The sequence below is a fragment of the Anneissia japonica genome, unplaced genomic scaffold (genome assembly GCF_011630105.1).
Source record: "Anneissia japonica isolate Jap-2015-1 unplaced genomic scaffold, ASM1163010v1 scaffold2471_len1564793_cov202, whole genome shotgun sequence".
NCBI lineage: Eukaryota > Metazoa > Echinodermata > Crinoidea > Comatulida > Comatulidae > Anneissia > Anneissia japonica.
Window position 1 is genome coordinate 539,196 of NW_022709610.1, and position 17,693 is coordinate 556,888.

At 33.0% G+C, this 17,693-nt stretch overlaps 1 protein-coding gene across 10 annotated transcripts in view; it reads left to right on the forward strand.

Annotated features, from left to right (window-relative positions):
* The window catches only part of LOC117106798 (unconventional myosin-X-like), a 101,685-nt gene that overhangs the window by 52,048 nt on the left and 31,944 nt on the right, over nt 1-17,693 (forward strand). For 9 of the 10 annotated variants that reach the window (XM_033248240.1, XM_033248244.1, XM_033248247.1 and 6 more), the window contains 6 exons: nt 1,332-1,515; nt 2,045-2,169; nt 2,841-3,062; nt 6,772-6,826; nt 10,831-11,003; nt 11,849-11,857. In XM_033248240.1, coding sequence (XP_033104131.1) covers nt 1,332-1,515; nt 2,045-2,169; nt 2,841-3,062; nt 6,772-6,826; nt 10,831-11,003; nt 11,849-11,857 — 768 coding nt within the window. The remainder of the gene's footprint in view (nt 1-1,331; nt 1,516-2,044; nt 2,170-2,840; nt 3,063-6,771; nt 6,827-10,830; nt 11,004-11,848; nt 11,858-17,693) is intronic. The other variant, XM_033248242.1, reaches the window with a different exon arrangement.

The window sequence follows — 17,693 nt, forward strand, 5'->3', positions numbered from 1 at the left end:
TCATTAAACAGCAATATTGATTGTGTCTAATACCGGGTTGTTGTAATCTAAAACCATGTGAACTAAGTAAGATGAACAATTACCGATGGTGGTCAAAATAATTGCTTTCCTCCTTATTCTCGTGTGGAAAACTTGTCTGGTCGAATTTTCTACACGAAGCTATGTAGGCATAGTTTTGTACACGAACACTAATTGATTGGCTCGCCCAGTGCAGTGCACATGGTTGCTGTTTCACATACACGAACCCTAATTGGTAGGCTCACCCAGTGCAGCACACATGGCTGCAGGCCCAGACAACACCACAGCTCTGTTGTTTAGAATAGCCTTTGTCGTATAGGTAAACTTACAATATTTTCATGTTCTTTAGTTAAATAAAAGATATAAAGTGATGAATTCATACACTAGACACATGGTTTTATTTGAACACTTTATTATGGCATCGTAAAGTGATCAATAAAAACACTAAACACATGGTTTATTCGTAGCCCTAGAGGCTAGGTCTAGCCTAGGTAACATCGTTCGTTCATAACATACGTATTAGGTCAAAGGTTACCACAAATTTAACCCAACCTCAATTTTACGAATCCCCCGATTTACGTACGCCCTCTGGCCCCGTACTGTATGTAAAATCGAGGTTCTACTGTAATTAACTGACTAATCAATTGATTAACTAAATAATTGATTGATTTAGATAAGATGTTTTTAGATGAGATGTTTAAGCCGTTGGTCATGTGTACAGTATGATGGCCCATGTACGGAAGAATAGTAGGAAGGAAGAAGAGAGGGAAGGAAGAAGAGTAGGAAGGAAGAAGAGTAGGAAGGAATAAGAGGAGGAAGGAAGGAGAGTAGGAAGGAAGAAGAGTAGGAAGGAAGAAGAGTAGGAAGGAAGGAGAGTAGGAAGGAAGGAGAGTAGGAAGGAAGGAGAGTAGGAAGGAAGGAGAGTAGGAAGGAAGGAGAGTAGGAAGGAAGGAGAGTAGGAAGGAAGGAGAGTAGGAAGGAAGAAGAGTAGGAAGGAAGAAGAGTAGGAAGGAAGAAGAGTAGGAAGGACGAAGAGTAGGAAGGACGAAGAGAAGGAAGGACGAAGAGTAGGGGACTGTCTTCCAGTGTATTGCCCAACCTCTACCAGAAGGACACCACCATCAAAAATATATATATAAAAAATATTGCTTCTCTTTACACATACATGTTTTCTGTAGAAATATATTTATGGTACTCTATTTAATAATTATCATTATCTTAAAGTTTGGTAAAAGTAGAAGCATGTTACCATTTTGACAGCTTCTTTTCTAATATCTCTGAATTTTACCTCTTACATATCTATATTTTTTCAGATCTGACTTCATTTATGATTTATTTGAGGATATACAGGAATCATCCCAACCACGAGTAAATAAAAACATGAGAAAGAAACCAACGGTTAGCTCTCAATTCCAAGAATCACTTCATTCATTGATGTCTACACTTAGTGCTTGCAACCCTTATTTTGTTCGTTGTATTAAACCAAACTCATCAAAGGTATGTTACAAACAGTATTTGGATTAGGTTTTATTTAATACAGTGTGAGTAAGTAAGAAGAAATAAAGGATGTGATGTTTATTTATATTATTATTTATATGAGTGACTAGATGACGCAATGAAACAGAAAAGGAGTTAGAGGTTGAAGTAATTCTGAATCTGAATAGATACTGACAGAGAACACCATTAGGGTTTGCTTTAGTGTGCGTCATCAATCTGCAAGCTATTAGGTGTTACTTATTTATCTATAATTTTATATAATTTTTATATTGTACTAGTAAATGAATTTGTGTATGCAACACATGGTAGATAATTTGGTGTGGTGCCTTATTTAGAGTGATCCAACAACGGATGAGGCAGTGTCATTTCCACTTGTGTTTATACACACACTGGAAATGTGATGCAAGTGTAGCATCAGTTCTTCCTCAGGTAATTAAATGTAATTTGGCTTTGTTTTGAAAAAACCCATTGATTTTAAGCTATAACAGTTACTGTAGTTTTATATTCAATGTTCTTGTTTATTCTCTAGGCTCCAAATTTGTTTGAGAAAACCTTAACTCTAAACCAACTTCGGTACTCTGGAATGCTGGAGACAGTGAAAATCAGGAGGGCTGGCTTCCCTGTTAGAAGACTCTTTGATGACTTTGTCAATAGGTATATATAAATGTTCATTTTGTATGTATTCAGTATTCATTTTAAATAATTGCAACTATATCTCTCTAAGAAGGTCATTTGGGAATTTATAAGTCAATCATGATAACTACGTCCCCAGCACATAGTGCTCAAGTCTCTCAAAATAGGATAGAAATTCAAAAACAACCTCAAAAAAAAAAAAAAAATATCGGTTAACCTACCTGCATAGGCATGACTACCAATAACATCACAGCACCATTGACAAGCAAAATTGTAGTAGACACCCCTCGCAATCTATTCAATATAATGTATTTGTTTTTCATTCCTATAAACTTTTCTAATCACTGAAAGTGTATGTGTGTGTACAAATGTGATAGTATAATACATACTCCAAGTATTGAAATGCTTGCCATTTCAATACTTGGAGTATGTAGTGTACAATTATCTTGGTCAGGTTTTGTTCTCAAAGGACTTAAAAGAAGCCTATGGGCGTTGGTGTCATGTGGTGGCCTGAGATGGGCAATTCTATTTCTTTTGTATGTGTGTGTGTGTGTGTGTGTGGGTGGTAGGGGTGGTGGGAGTGTGTGGAGTGTTTATTTGAAGGAGCAATGGCAAATATTTGGTTTATCTAGGTACATATCACACTCATAGATTACCAACATCACTGCTGACTTTTGTATCTGCTTTATTAGGTATAGTCCATTGATAGGCAGAGAATTATCTTCATCACACTCCCAGCATAAGTGTATTGCTCTGCTTACTAAGTATGATGAGAACAATCAGAAATGGCAAGTTGGCAAGACTAAGGTATTCCTGAAGGAGGACCTGGAGATAAAGTTGGAGAGAGACCGTGCTGAGAAGGTCGAGAAGTTTGTCACTAAAATAAAGGCTTGCTACAAAGGCTACAGGGCTAGGTAGGTAGCTGTTTGCACATTATTTATTGTTGAATATGATTATTTATTATTGAACATGTTAACAAATGAACCTTTGAATTTTTTCTATTGATTTTTTTTTAATCTCTGATTATTTAGGGGAAAACAAATTTTTAGTGCAAGTATGTTGGAATAGACAGGTTTTTTGCTGTCTTCTCATATATACCTGCACAACCACTGTAATTTGGTAGTTTATAATTAGTTTAGTTTTTGGAGATCAATAAATATCTACTTTTAAGGAAAGCTGCAATAAATAAATAAAAATAAATAAATTTAGGAATATATAGTTAAAAGACAATTAATGAAGTGTGCCCTCTACAATGCAGTAAATGTTATCAAACCTGCCAGAATAGAGTGAGAAGTTAATAAGCTGAAAACTTATCTTACATAGTCTATACGGAAAGGTTTATTCAATCTAACTTTATTACACATAAACTGTAATGCTTTTCAGGAAACTCATTATGCATTATCCATTTCCACTGTTAGTGTCTGAATAACTATTTGGAGCTAGCCATCTGGTGTTAAGTGATAGTCTAGCTCTTGTAATGTTGTTTAATTCTTGTAATGTTAAGGCTCTTCAGATATATTTTACATTTAAAAAGCCATTTGAAAGCCTCTTTTAAGACATGTGGCAAAGACAAGCCAAACCAGTCACTTGTCGCAAATCGTGTTTCAGAGAAAATGGCCAAGACATGCTAGAATGTCAAGTTTTTAAAAATCTATTTTTTTGCACTAAACGAACCTTTATATATCTATAACATCATGCTATGCTGTTATTTCCCCCTTTTTCAATGTTAAAACAACACTTTTTAAGGATTTGATAATTGTTTGTGCATGAGAAATGCCTGAAGGCTGATTTCTCATATATTGTTCTTTAAACAACTGTTTAATAACTCAAAATCAATTTTTGCAACAAGTAACTGGTTTGGCTTGTCTTTGCCACATATGGTAATTACATAGGTTTGGGTACATAAGGGAAGGGTAGTCTTATTATATGGTATAGGGTAGGGCAGTGATTAATCAGTCATATAACATATATTATGCTGTGAATAAACATTCCGAGATGTATTGCACTGGGAGTTCAGCTCCCAATATCATGAACCGTCTCCTTTATAGTCTGTCAGCATTTTGGTTTATGAACTTCAATATTTAGGCACAGTGTAGAATACGGTGTGTACAAGAAATTAAATTACTTATCAAAGTGCTTGATTCTAGGATTTTAAAATGATCAGTATTGTCAGTTTCTGTCATATATTTAAAGTATGTTTTATATTGGTCTATGGTAGCTAGCGAGATAAATCCATGAAGAAAAAGTGTTGTCGTAAGTACAATTAACGTTGAAATGACAGAAACAGGAAAGACAAATTACATGTCTTAACTTATCAAACACTAATTTGATTTGTAGGTGTGAATGATAAAACGTGATTCGTGCGTGTAAAATTTTGCTACCCTAGATGGATTGTGCTTTGACAAAAAAGAAAACCTTTTAATTTTGATGATATTGCCAGGTCTACTTAGAATTCTTATCATATGTAATTGAAGTGCTAAGAACCAGTTTCCTTTGCAGGCTGATCACTTATATGTTGATAGATCGTTCTCAGCCCCTTGATAGAATACCAAACCAAACCCAATAAAACATCTGTGTAACTCACAAGAATAATGAACAGCATTAACTATGTTACATGTTCATTAGTATTCTAATTTTTGATTGGAAGCTAGGATTTTTATAGCTCAATACTTACACCTAGACATTACGAAATTCCAGAGTATAACACTTGTGTTAATGCTGAAAAGTAGTGCACACCGTGACTAAATGTGTAGAGTAGCTCTTGAATATACATTCAAGTGGGTCAAAGGTTAGCTTAAGGTCCCTTTCCCAGGGTAACACCTGCTTGTGTCTAAGGGTGTAGAGTAGACCCGGTTGCTATACATGGCAACAGATTTGCAATCCTGTAAGTGGTGATTCTTATTTTCGCTGTTGGTTTGTATATAAATAAATATATGTTTACCCTCCATTAATGATAATGGGCCGTCATTTCCATAGCATCTTCTACAATAAACATTTTCTCAAGGTGTTTTTTTAAGAATCTACAAAAGTAATAATTAGTGTTTTAAAAGAAATTGCACAATCATGAAAGCTAAGAAGATAATTAATGACAATCATGTTAAGTCGTGGTAGTGATGAAAGCTATCAGAATCTAATATATCATGAGTGTTCTTGTATTTGTTAATTGTGTCAACGAATCTGTTTGTTTAACTGCTTAATAAGAATCAGCTGCAAAGGTGTTTCACATTATTTGTTGTTAATTTGGATTGTTTTCTGGGAGAGTAAGTAATTGTTTTGTTTTCACAAAATAGACTCCAAGATAGAACAAGTTTGCCTCCCTACGTTCCTGTTGTTGTTTTATATACTTTCTCTTTCGAAAAATGTGTGTTATATATCAATCAGTAGCTATTTATATACATTTATAAATTATATAAATTATTATATACTTAATATATCGAAATATAAATATTAAATAGAGACAACTGTATCAGTGTACAAGTATTAGTAATAAATTAGAAATTATAATTACCAATTATTAAAGATATATTCTTACTTTAGCTGTGTTAGCCTACTTCAGTCAGACCTATATACTCAAGAGATGCTCTACATCAGGAAAACATTTTCCCAATTGTCGTTAATAAGGAAAACAGATAACTATTAATAATATTATATGTTTGGCATGTAGTCTTATGATAAACCTAAACCTTTAAACTTGTTTATTACTATTCAAAATTGTAGTAAGATTTATTTTTAACCATAGTTTAAAAAGTTATTTCAATAAATTATCACAGTAGTTATTAAAAAGGTGTTGTTTTTTGGCAAAAAATGCTTGCATATTGTGTTTTAATACATAATTTAAAATGTGTTAATTTATTAAATAAATTGGTTTTCATTTTTTATAAAAATAATGCATTAGCAGTTTCTTGTCTAACAATATATTTATTTCACAGGCTGTAGCCCTAATGGCTATTGTTTTGATTTATAGTCTTTGGGGCTGCATTATATTTACTGACCATGGCTGAAAAATGTTGGCAATGTTTTACTTGTTATATTTGAATACAATTCTAAACACTGCTGTGTAGACTAAAAATTCAGTTGGCGCTACATTAATCCATTTGTAGCCAGAAAAAGATCACAAAACCTCACCTTCAACTGAAGACGAGGGTCCTACTTCCAAGTGGCCCCTTGGGATTTGCTAATAAGTTAGCAATCCATTGCACCATATTCCTCTAAAAATTAGACGAGGATGACTAGCAAAAAATGTTGATAGTGTTTTAAATTTGATAAGAAATGATGAAGTAATTTTTTCATCATATATCTATTTATGTATTTATTTATACATGCATGCATATAAATTGACACAGTAATAGATAGGGGAAAACTGTAAGCACTGCTTGAGGTAGAAGAAAACCCTAAAAATCTGTTGAAAAAATTGAGTTGCTAAAATTTGTAAATATTATATTTTTGTAATACATAAAAGTGTTGATATAATGAGTTTGTTGTTGTTGAACTTTGTATATTGTTGTTCACCACCAGCTAGAAAAGAAAAAGATTGATTCTCCAACATATTATTATTATTATTATTATTATTATTATTAAATAATTAATTCTGATGATATATATTTTTAAACTATTGAATTTCAGGAAAGCATACAAGATCACTATTGCTAAGATTGTCTTTGTGCAAAAGTACTGGAGGGTAAGTCACTTAAAACAAACACAGACAACCAAAATAATGAAATAATCATATAATATCATGGCTTTATTTTATTCAATTTTGTTTGAGAGGGTACAACTCCAGTGAAGCGAATAACTTATGAAAACAAACAGAGGTGCTCCAGCTTACTGGTCCAGGTATTCCAGGTACTTCCTTCAAATCTGGGTTTTTGCTCGCAACTAGACAACTGTGTTTAAGCCTCATATTCAGTGCTTTGTATATGAAATGTGTATGTTGCTGTTGGGTGTGAAATGAAACCAAAAAAAAGAGATTAAAAAATACTAATCTAGGTCAATGCCATTGATATGTTTCTAATATATTATATTGTCAAAAATACTTAAAAAAATTAATTAAAATTTAAAGGTATAAATCAGAAATATATATTTTGTTGAATGAGATTTTGTCCTTATGAGTATGAACCGAAAATGAGGTAGTTGAATTTAGGATGTATAATTTGCCGACTACAGGAAACAAATGCTCTTCCAGTACTCAATCCTCTGGCACTTTTCCAAGCAAAGCCATACGGAGTGAATTGACAAGTTAGGCATTGACTAGATATTGCTCAAGGCTTTAGGATAAGGGTAACTGGTACTGCATAGGAGAGAGCTTTGCTACTGCATAAGGCTTAGCATGAAGGTTCCAGATACCTGGAACATGCTCAAATCATGCTCAGATCAACATAACTATCAACGTGTAGAAAATGTTGCAGCAGATACTGTCATCAGATGCCTTGAATTTGTGTGTAGAGAGTATCATTTCTACATACATTCTAATATCCAGTTCAAATATAGGTGTGCCCAAGTAGTGTAGAATGAAAGCAGTTGTTGTTTTAAAAATCACTCTAAAAGTACAATTCATGTTAAATCAATAATAAATTTTCAGTCATGTATTTAAAAACATAGAGGTTGCAGATTTAAAAACACAAACAAGTTATTATTTATTCAGTATAAAGGCATCTCCAAATAAAGTAAGACATGTCATTTGATTAAGTATTATGCAGACCTTTAATATCATCATCAGGAATTATGATGTAATAAATTTGGTTTTGTTAATTTCTAAAGTTGGTTACCAGCCAATTTAAGGGGGTACTCAAAGAAAAGAGAAACATGCATCTGTTACTTGGCAAAATACAAACAATACTAACTTACTTTAATATTGTGTACAATAAAGTCTCTAACTTTAATAGTAAATATAACATTAAAAATAAATCGATAATAAAATTACTGTATTCCAAGTGATGAAAGTTAATAGAATATAAATAATTTATTCACAGAGGCTCATTTCAATTTTAATCAAGATTATTCAAGACGCCATATGCAAATAACTTAATATTGATTCCAATTAGAGCCAGAAATATTTCCGACAAATAAATTGAAGTGAAATCGCTAATTTTGTTTTCCTTAATAATAGGTTGAATCTGTACCAGGACCACCCAAAGAAAAGAATTCCATGATTAATAGTTTAGTTGACAATAATCTTTGAATATTGTCAAAAATTTACATTTGTAAGATGTGATATCTGTTTGTTATTACTTAATTAGGAGAGATTGTTAATTGAAGTAATTCGACTTGTATTGGCACAGTCTTTTTCTAACTTCCGCAGCAATAATTGATTAAATGAAAACAAAATATACTTAGTCATCGCGTAGCTCGTAAGCTTGCTGCTACAGATTTCAACTTAACTTTCCTGTTTTTGATCTGGCAAAGCTAAAATTTAGGGAACTAATTTTTGTAGCATTGCAGAGGGTTTTTTAGTGCTGAAAGATGAATCAATATAAATATTGTCATGGCTAGAGTAAAATATGAAATAACCAGTATTATATATAAGATTTCATTTACATATTTGTTGACCCACATCAATTCTATTGAACAGCATCTTAGCAGCAGCATAACATAGTTAGCTATACTCATACATGACCTGGTTAGCTGTACTTGTATACAGTGGTGGCTCTAGGATATAATTTATGGGGAGGGGGCTAAGATGTCCAAATGGGGATGCTAAGGGGGGGAATAGTATTTATGGGTATAACTATAGCGCTCAGCGTTATTTGAGGGCCGAAGGCCAGAGCCAGGGGTGGGTATTAGAAGGGGTGTCCCCTTCCAAAACAAGATTTTTTTTTTTTTTTTAAATTGAGACTTCTAGATGGCCGGAAATGGGTGGGATGGGAAAACTAGGCATATTTTTTTTGGCCGATAGGGGGAAGGGGCATGACCATGACCAGACCGATGGGGGGCTTAAGTCCCTCTGCCCCCCACTGGCGCTGCCACTGCTTGTTTATAACTCGGTTAGCTAATAAATACTTGTGCATAACCTAGTTAGCTACACTTGTACATAACCTGGTTAGCTCTACTTGTATAGAACCTAGTTAGCTGGAGAGGCGGATTTAATGGGGGCCCAGCTGGCCAGGCCCCCTAAATTTTTCAAAATTGTAAACAATTTTAGAAAAAATAATTATTTTCAAATTTTAAGTCTGATAGTGCCATTTCCGGCCATCTAGAGGTCCCATAATCATAAATTTTGTTGCCTCAGCCCCAACCATGGTGGGGATGAGGTAGTGTAGACTCCATTTGTCAACAGTCCTTCCCCAAGCCCCCCCTCTATTGTAATTTCCTAGATGCGCCACTGAGCTATACTTGTACAAAAACAATTTTCAGAATACTATAATTATATTTTACTATAATTTTTACTATAATTTATATTAAACATAAGAAAGTGTATTGATTTCTTTACTATTTGAAGTATTCATTTGGTTTCAAGTTCACATGATGACATCATAGAGATGTATTTTATCTGGTGACATCATGCTCCTAGATAGGGCCTACACACATGCCACATCATTCTCCTAGATTCAGGCTACACTCATGCCAACTTGTCATATTACAGAGTGAGATGTTTAACAACAATTGTGGTCAGCATGTTAGGGAAGATGACAAATTAAGTTTATTATTGAGATAATTATCATTTTTTTAATGATTCATGCAATCAGTGAGTGTATTGGGACGTTTTAAGGAAGTTGAGTTTGTTTAGATTATGCCTCATTATGTTTTACCAGGTACGCTATGCCAAGGTCAGTTCTACACACAAACATTGCTCATTTAAACAAACTTTAAAACTATAAATTACTGTATCAGATAGAACCATGTTAATTATTTAGGGTTTACAATTTTTAGGATCATAATATTTTAAATATTCAAAATTTATAAACTTATTATTTATATTGATTGTACGATAAAAAGCCAGTCTCCTAGTAATGAAGCACTCGTCTATTTTTAGGTAAAATAGTTATTTTTGTTAATTACTTACATGTTTATTTCCGTGCAGTATTTGTAGGTCATTGGCCCTAAATGAATAAATAAAGTCAACCAAAGCTACTGTAGTATTAATCTCACATACGTTTATTGATTTATACATTTTTTTTATTGATGAAATACATAAAATTCAATTCTCATTTCATTTATTTGTCTCAAAACATTAAAATTCTAACAAAAAAAATTCTCTAACAAATACAATTATTATTCTTGGCTTTCTTCATAGCTATCCGTTATAATTGTATTACAAATTATTAACTAATAATGTTATTTTATTAAAAAGCTTGAAGCCCTTGCAGGCAATTACAAAACACCAAGGAGGTCATTGACCAATCAACTTGCCTCAAGTTAGTTGATGCGGCAATGTTCTGAAACTTCATACATAGTCAGGAAATCGGCTAATATAAATAACTTCCACACAACTATCGCTTCGGTAACACTTTCAAATGGTTTCGTAGTTTATGCCGTTTGGCTTGAAGTAAGCAAGCATATTTATCTAGGAGGTTGTGATGATCAGATGGATAGCGGCTTTGGTTGGGATTTAGGGAGTCAACAACCACAAAGTCTAAATTTGTTTTAAAATCTTTCATTTTACTGTGAAATAGAATAAACATGATTTTGATAGAAGAGAGCGTAGGCGGATACTGTGACTTACTTGATTGTTACCTTGAATCACAGATGCACAGACAACGACGTCGATTCCTTAACCTTAAAGATGCCACCATTACGCTACAAAGGTATGAAAGAGGTCGCAAAGCTCGCCAACTCTTCCAGGTAATGATGGAGGAACGCAGACTGGAAGAGGAGAGAAAACGTGAAGAAGAAAGAAAAAGAGCTGAGGAAGAGCAAAGGTGGGTTTTCATGGAATATTTTTGTTCTTGTCAGAAAAAATAAGAAGTCAAAATTGAAATCTCAGTTATCCCAGTGATGTGTTATTTCTGTGAAGTTGTTAATAAGTTACATCCAATTTTTTTAGTACTGTATCAAATTAATTTTTGTATTGTTTTTAAATGTTGTTTAATTGGCTCATGGATCCTATAGGATATATCTTATAGGACTCATGTTTGAACAAACTTCCCAGATTCACAAATCCTGCAACACACATTGCATTGAAATTTCCTTTGCTCTCTTTCATATCATCATCTCCCCTTCTGAATCTGCCTTCTCTTATCCACATAGTGGTATTTGATTGAGGACTGGGAATGTATCCGCATTGTCCCAGCACCTCTCATGGACATTTTGATAATGGAATGTGTAAGCATAATGTTTGGATTTTAGACATGTTTCAAAATCAATCTACCATTGCCAGTAGAATAACTTGACTTTAAGGGTTTGTCAATCTGTCACCTCTCTTTTTTTAATCAACTTATTGGAAACTAATATGTTTCTATGTATTTTATATTTTCTTAGTTTTAAGTAAATATCAAATTCCAGACAATATGCTTCCATTTCTTATAGAATTTAGTTTAAGAACCACTTGGTAGGTGGGTAGGTGGGTAAACTCTAGTAACATCGTATTTTAGGAAAAAGAGAAAATAATAAATTCTAGTTGTCATTTGAATACCATGTATGTAGCACACATGATGTTAGTAGCATCTGACATCAATCATACAATAGTCATGTCTGAACTTCGGTGGCCACTAACACAGCTCCTTCCATTCCATCGCCTCTAATATGCCTAACTCTTCGGTCGTAGGATTCTACGGTGAGTATTTACATAAACTAACGACTATAGATCTATCTATACATATCAATAATATAAATTTATATTTCCATCTATCTACCTCTATCAACCTCACTATCTATTATCTACATCTTACCAACCTGTCTGTCTCTCAGTCTATGTACTATCAATCTATATCTATCCATGGTGTGTTATTAAGCATCATCTGTAAATCATCTCTTAATTCCTACTACTGGGACAGGTACAAAGTCAGCATCTTGCATCTAGCATGTTGCCAAGTGGGTGTACTCTCACATTACACAAACCTTGTGGCAGAAAGTCGCTGATCTGTGTAGTTTATAGTCATTAAAGGCGGAAAAAATAAAAAGCATTGCTACTTTAGTTTGCTGGTGGCAGTGGTATTTGTAGTGTGGTGGTGGTGGTAGTAACGTGTGGTGATATTGTGGTATTGGTGATGTTAGTAGCATGTAATTAGTGTTGGTAATTGTATTGATAATGTTAGAGGTGGTGATTGTGGTATGTGGTAGTATTGGTAATGGTAGTAGTAATAATATTATGTGGTGGTGTAAATGGTAATGGCAGTGGTATTTGGTGGTGTTGATGGTAGTGATACTGGTAGTGGTATGCTGGGGCATAAAGGTTTGTTTGTTTGTTTTTTTTCAAATAAGCTGCATTTGGGTTGGGGTGTATTTATATGCATGTGGACTGCTTTTTGTTTTGGAGTGTTATGACTAAAATCTGTATTATTTGTTTAAAATAGTATGCATGCCCATAACAATCTAACACTCTGGAATTTGCCTGAAATTTTTATTGCCTAAATGGATATGAAACATCAATATTAATACTCAAGAAAAACAGCAAGAATCCAGAGATAATTGAGAACTTTAATAGTGTAGTTTTTAAAACAATAATCCCTAAATCATCTTTATATTGAAAATATTTTTTAAAATTTTACAATGTATTTATTAAGTTAAAAGATAAATATATGCAGTTGGAGAAATGGTTTTTTTTATTTTTTTTTATTGTTAATAAACTTAATTCAAGATTGTAAGCATGTAATGCTCTTTAATACTTTTTAAGATTAAGATAAAAACATTCATCAGAAATGAATTATTTAATGCAAGGAAACTGCCATGACAATGCATTCTAATCAGTCTTCTAGATAACACTTATTAGTTGCTTTACTAATTGACAATGTTTGTTGATGAGTTTAGATATCTGCTAATTATCTTTGACCAATCAAGATGTTTCATTCATTATTCAGTCTCAACTGACCTACTTAATTGAGACTTACGATGAGAACTTACATTATTAACATTTCAAAAATAACTTAATCATTGGTCTAGACCGCACAAATTGTCAATTTCATTTTTAGAATAGAAGTCCATAATAAGAAGTATACTTCACTTACTCATTCCTTCAAATTTAATCTGTTTAATAAAGTTGACACAAGAGCTCTGCCATGGAGGAAACGTTCTCAATTTCAGCCTTTTTTCATATTTCACGATCTATTGTGTAGTTATAAACTCAAATACGATCTTCTTACAATGTACATTGTAGAATGCAAAAGCAGTAGACGGAATATCAACTCATTATCAAACCATTATCATACCAAACGCAATTTTGTGGTTTTTGTGACAGGGTAGTATACGTTTAAATGATACGCTTCTTTGCTACCATACTTATGCCCAGCAATCAGAAAAGGCAAACGACAGTGTGCCTACGACTGTCAGTACGCTATATGTAGTCTTGCCTTTTTGCTACATAGGCCCACCCTGTGTAATCTTGCCCTTTGGAGCATTTATGAGTTACAAACTACATCTTGCATTTCTTGAGGGACAAATTATTTTGTATGTTTGCATCTGCATATGATTATGTGATTAAATGTAATATATGATATTAGGTCAATATTTTTGTAGGAAATGAGTTTAAAGGACCTGCACATGTTTTATTGAGGAACGCAGGTGTAATCTTTGCCATTCATGTTCATTTTCAAGGTTAAGTGCCATTTGCATGTGGAATATTGAATTATGTTACATCTCTAATAATTATATACAAATATGATAATGTGTATTTGTACACAAATGATTGAAATTAAAATAAAATGTTAAATAAAACTCTCCATAAAAACCTAATTTTATATATTTATACGGTGTACCAAAAATTGTAGATTTACAGCATGATTTATAAATGAAAGTAAAATATTTGAAAAAACACTGTTTTAGTTGCACAATTTTCTTCTCAATTTGCACATTCTTAAAATTATTCTTAATTATTAGTAAATTTCTTCTTTTTTAAGCACAAAAACATCCTGGTTGCCTCCAACATATTCCATCCCTACCAGATTTGTTAGTCTGAGTACAGAATTTCATAATACATAAAATATATGTAATTGTATACATATAAATTTATATAAATATATATAATACAATAAATAAATTGAAATAATTAATAATATGAACCACTGATATACAAGGAACGTTTTGCATTTGGCTGGTGAAGAAATTATAAAGCAAAACAATTTCAGATTTTTGCCAATCATCAACAACCATCTCTCAAAGAAATCGGCAAATATGCACTCATTAAATTCAAGTATTTAAAACGAGAGAAAAGTATGATATATGTGAACAAATGATAAGATTTAATCATCAACATATTGCAACTATTTACTTAAGTGCAATTCATGTTTTATTATATACAAGGAGGAAATTTGTATTGCTGTAAACTAAAAGGTTTTGTTTTAGTTTTAAAAATTAAATTTAGTTGCAGCTGTCATTTCAAGGTTTTTGGTGGAATTAAAAACTTGTTTAAGAATTTATTAGTAATTTTTGGAGGAAATGATTCTGTTTGATTTATCTCTAAAATTACTAATCTACATCTTAATATTGTAACTTACTGATATATTAATACCTCTGTAAGTAGTTTAATTTGATTAATATTTTATCGTACCATACTCTGCTATTTTTTTTATAACCTATATTTTTAAGATGCTGGTGTCCACTTGGGTACTTGAGTAATTCTTAGTAATGGATGGATGGACTTTTTTTGTAGAAGTGAGAGCAGCTTAGCTCAGTTGGCTAATCTGGTGTGTGTGCACTGAACTGTGGAGATCTCAAGGTCCCCGGTTCAATTCCCATCGTTGCCTCTCCTTGTGTTTCCGCTAGAGGGCTGAAATACAAGTTACAATAGAGCACCGTCTTTCAAGCCGTTGGTCCTGTGTGCATTATGGCCCATGTGCACATTAAAGAATGCAGTACACTCTTCGGAAAAAAGTTGCGGATTGTCTCCAGAAGGACCCCACTGGAAATAAGTCTTCTTCTAGACTTTCTTGGGCTACCCTTGGTGTTTACACCGAATAAATCCAATCCAATCCATGGTTTGACGTAGCAGGAACGGTTTGGTTTAACTCAGCCTTGAGCTTGGGGTTTCAATCCCTTGCTGTGCAGTTCGCTTGTGTCCCTGAGCAAGGCACTTTATCTGTATTGCTTCTCTCCACCCAGTAGTGTAAAATGGGTACCTGGTGGGGTTGCCTCTCCTGCGATGATTACAAAAGCGATTCGTATCTGTAGAGGCGCTATACAAATAACTAAATAAAAATAATTAAAGATATGTCTGTGGTCAACTGATGTGTCATAAGGCATACATACCAATTATAAAAATTAGTTCAGTTCAGCTTTAGTCAGATGCCAAGAGTTCTTGTGTTTTCTTAATAGACAGACAGGTAAATAACTCCCTCACATAATGTTCTTGAAATGCAAATACAGGTCTCCCTCCAATGAAAGACCCCTTCAATAAAGGACCACCTCCAATTAAAGACCACTATTCCCAAATTAAAAAATTTCTTTTATCTTTGTTATAATAATAATAATAATAATATGTCGTTCTTATATAGCGCTTCATGCACAATGCCACTAAGCGCTTCACATTACTACCCCGGTCATTGGATCAAACACATATGGAACACATACTCAGCTCCCTGGGGAGAATTCCATAATATTGCACCTAGTAATCAGCACAGTTGTGTTCAAACCTACAAGGTACCCACTTGTACTCCTGGGTGGAGAGAGGCAACCGTTGTAGATAAAGTGCCTTGCCCAAGGACACAAGCGATTTGGGAGTCCAAGCCACAACCGATGCACCAATCGCTAAAGACCATGGAAACCCCGGTCCCAAAAGTGGTCTTTAATTAGAGAGAGACCTGTAAAATATAATAATACCATCATCACCTAGATTTCCATTATCTGCTGCCCCCTAGAGACATTATCATAGTCTACTTCTCTTCTTGTACAGTATTCAAATATTTCGGTCTACTGCTCCCTTGGTAGCCAAATATACTGCAATTTACTTGCATCATTCATGTTTTCATATGTTGAAGCTCTCATAATGGGTCTGTATTTGTGGGTGTCGTGAAATAGGAAACGAACAGTCTGGAAAGGTGATCTTAGGATCAATTTATATTGGTTAACCTAGGAAACATGTCTGCTATTCAACAATAAGAACATGTCTACAAATAGTCTTCCTTTTTCAAACTCTTTATCCATTTGTACTGGTTAACCTAGGAAATGTGTACTATTCGACAATAAGGACACATCTGAAAATAGTCTTCCTTTTTCAAACTCTTCATCCATTGTTTTAAATGTTTTACTCTTTTCCATATATACTGTATGTGGCTTTTTTATCTAATTTACCTTCCGGTCCTTTAAAGATTTTAAATAATATTGTTGGCAAAGTTGACACATTTTTAAAGAAAATAATGATTTTTTTTGTTGACAAGGTCAAGAGGTTTCTGAAAAAAAGATTAAAATGCTTGAGATTTGCATTGACAGTTTGAAGTGTGCGATGCATAGCAATACTTCAATTAATAGTGACAGGTCTGCCATTAAATCAGTCAGTTTGTTGAGTTAGAATTATTCCTTTTTCAATGACACGTTAATTGAATTTGAATGTAAATAAATAATTATTATATATTCACAATTTCAGATAATTTTTTTAATTTTAAATTGTATAAAAGTCTATTAATTTGTAAAAAAAAATCGTGATTTTTTTTTTTATGTGTAAATGAACAGTGAAATCAAAATTTAATAGAACTCTTTAATTTAGCATGGATAAATACCAAATTTAAATTAAACCTATTCATTATTACATTTTCAACATTTATAAAATTGTTGAAAGTCCAAATATTTATACTGATAGATATGGTATGAGATATTTGTACAGTAGATAGATACAGTGCAAAACTAAACTTCAATAGTTTTATTCCATAATTTCTTAATATTAATATCAGTTAAACTATATAATTGATAAGTGTAGGCCCTACTCTATATTGTTTTTTTTTTCTCTTAATATCTTCATTATTGATCACATAATAGTACAAATGTTTTGCTAAAAATATTTAATATTACAAAAAAGAACATTAATTTATTAGGAATTTCAGAAGATGAACAAGTAAGGTTTAAAATGTTGTAAGAGTTTTGTGCTCAAAAGATAGATAATGTTTTTTAAGCCAGAGTTTGTTACTCATTCTTAACTTGGTTCTTAAGAAGCAGTGATTTATAGTCCATATCTATATATCTTATGATCTTACAGTATAAGCGAGAGTCTGAGTCAATGCCTGTACTGTAAAGCTGGATTCATTAAGTCATATGACTTATATTAAATAATCTGAGACAACCAAAGATTGCTGGCAAGGGTTCAACAAGTCCAACATGGGGTCAGAGCCAAGGGGCTAGCAGTTTATGATCATAGAAGCCTCTATAGTATTATGCCTACCAAACCATGTAATACTTGAGTATCAATCATTTGAGGGATGTCCTATGTTTATCCCAGTTTTTCTTTGTTTTATTGTTTTTGTAACATG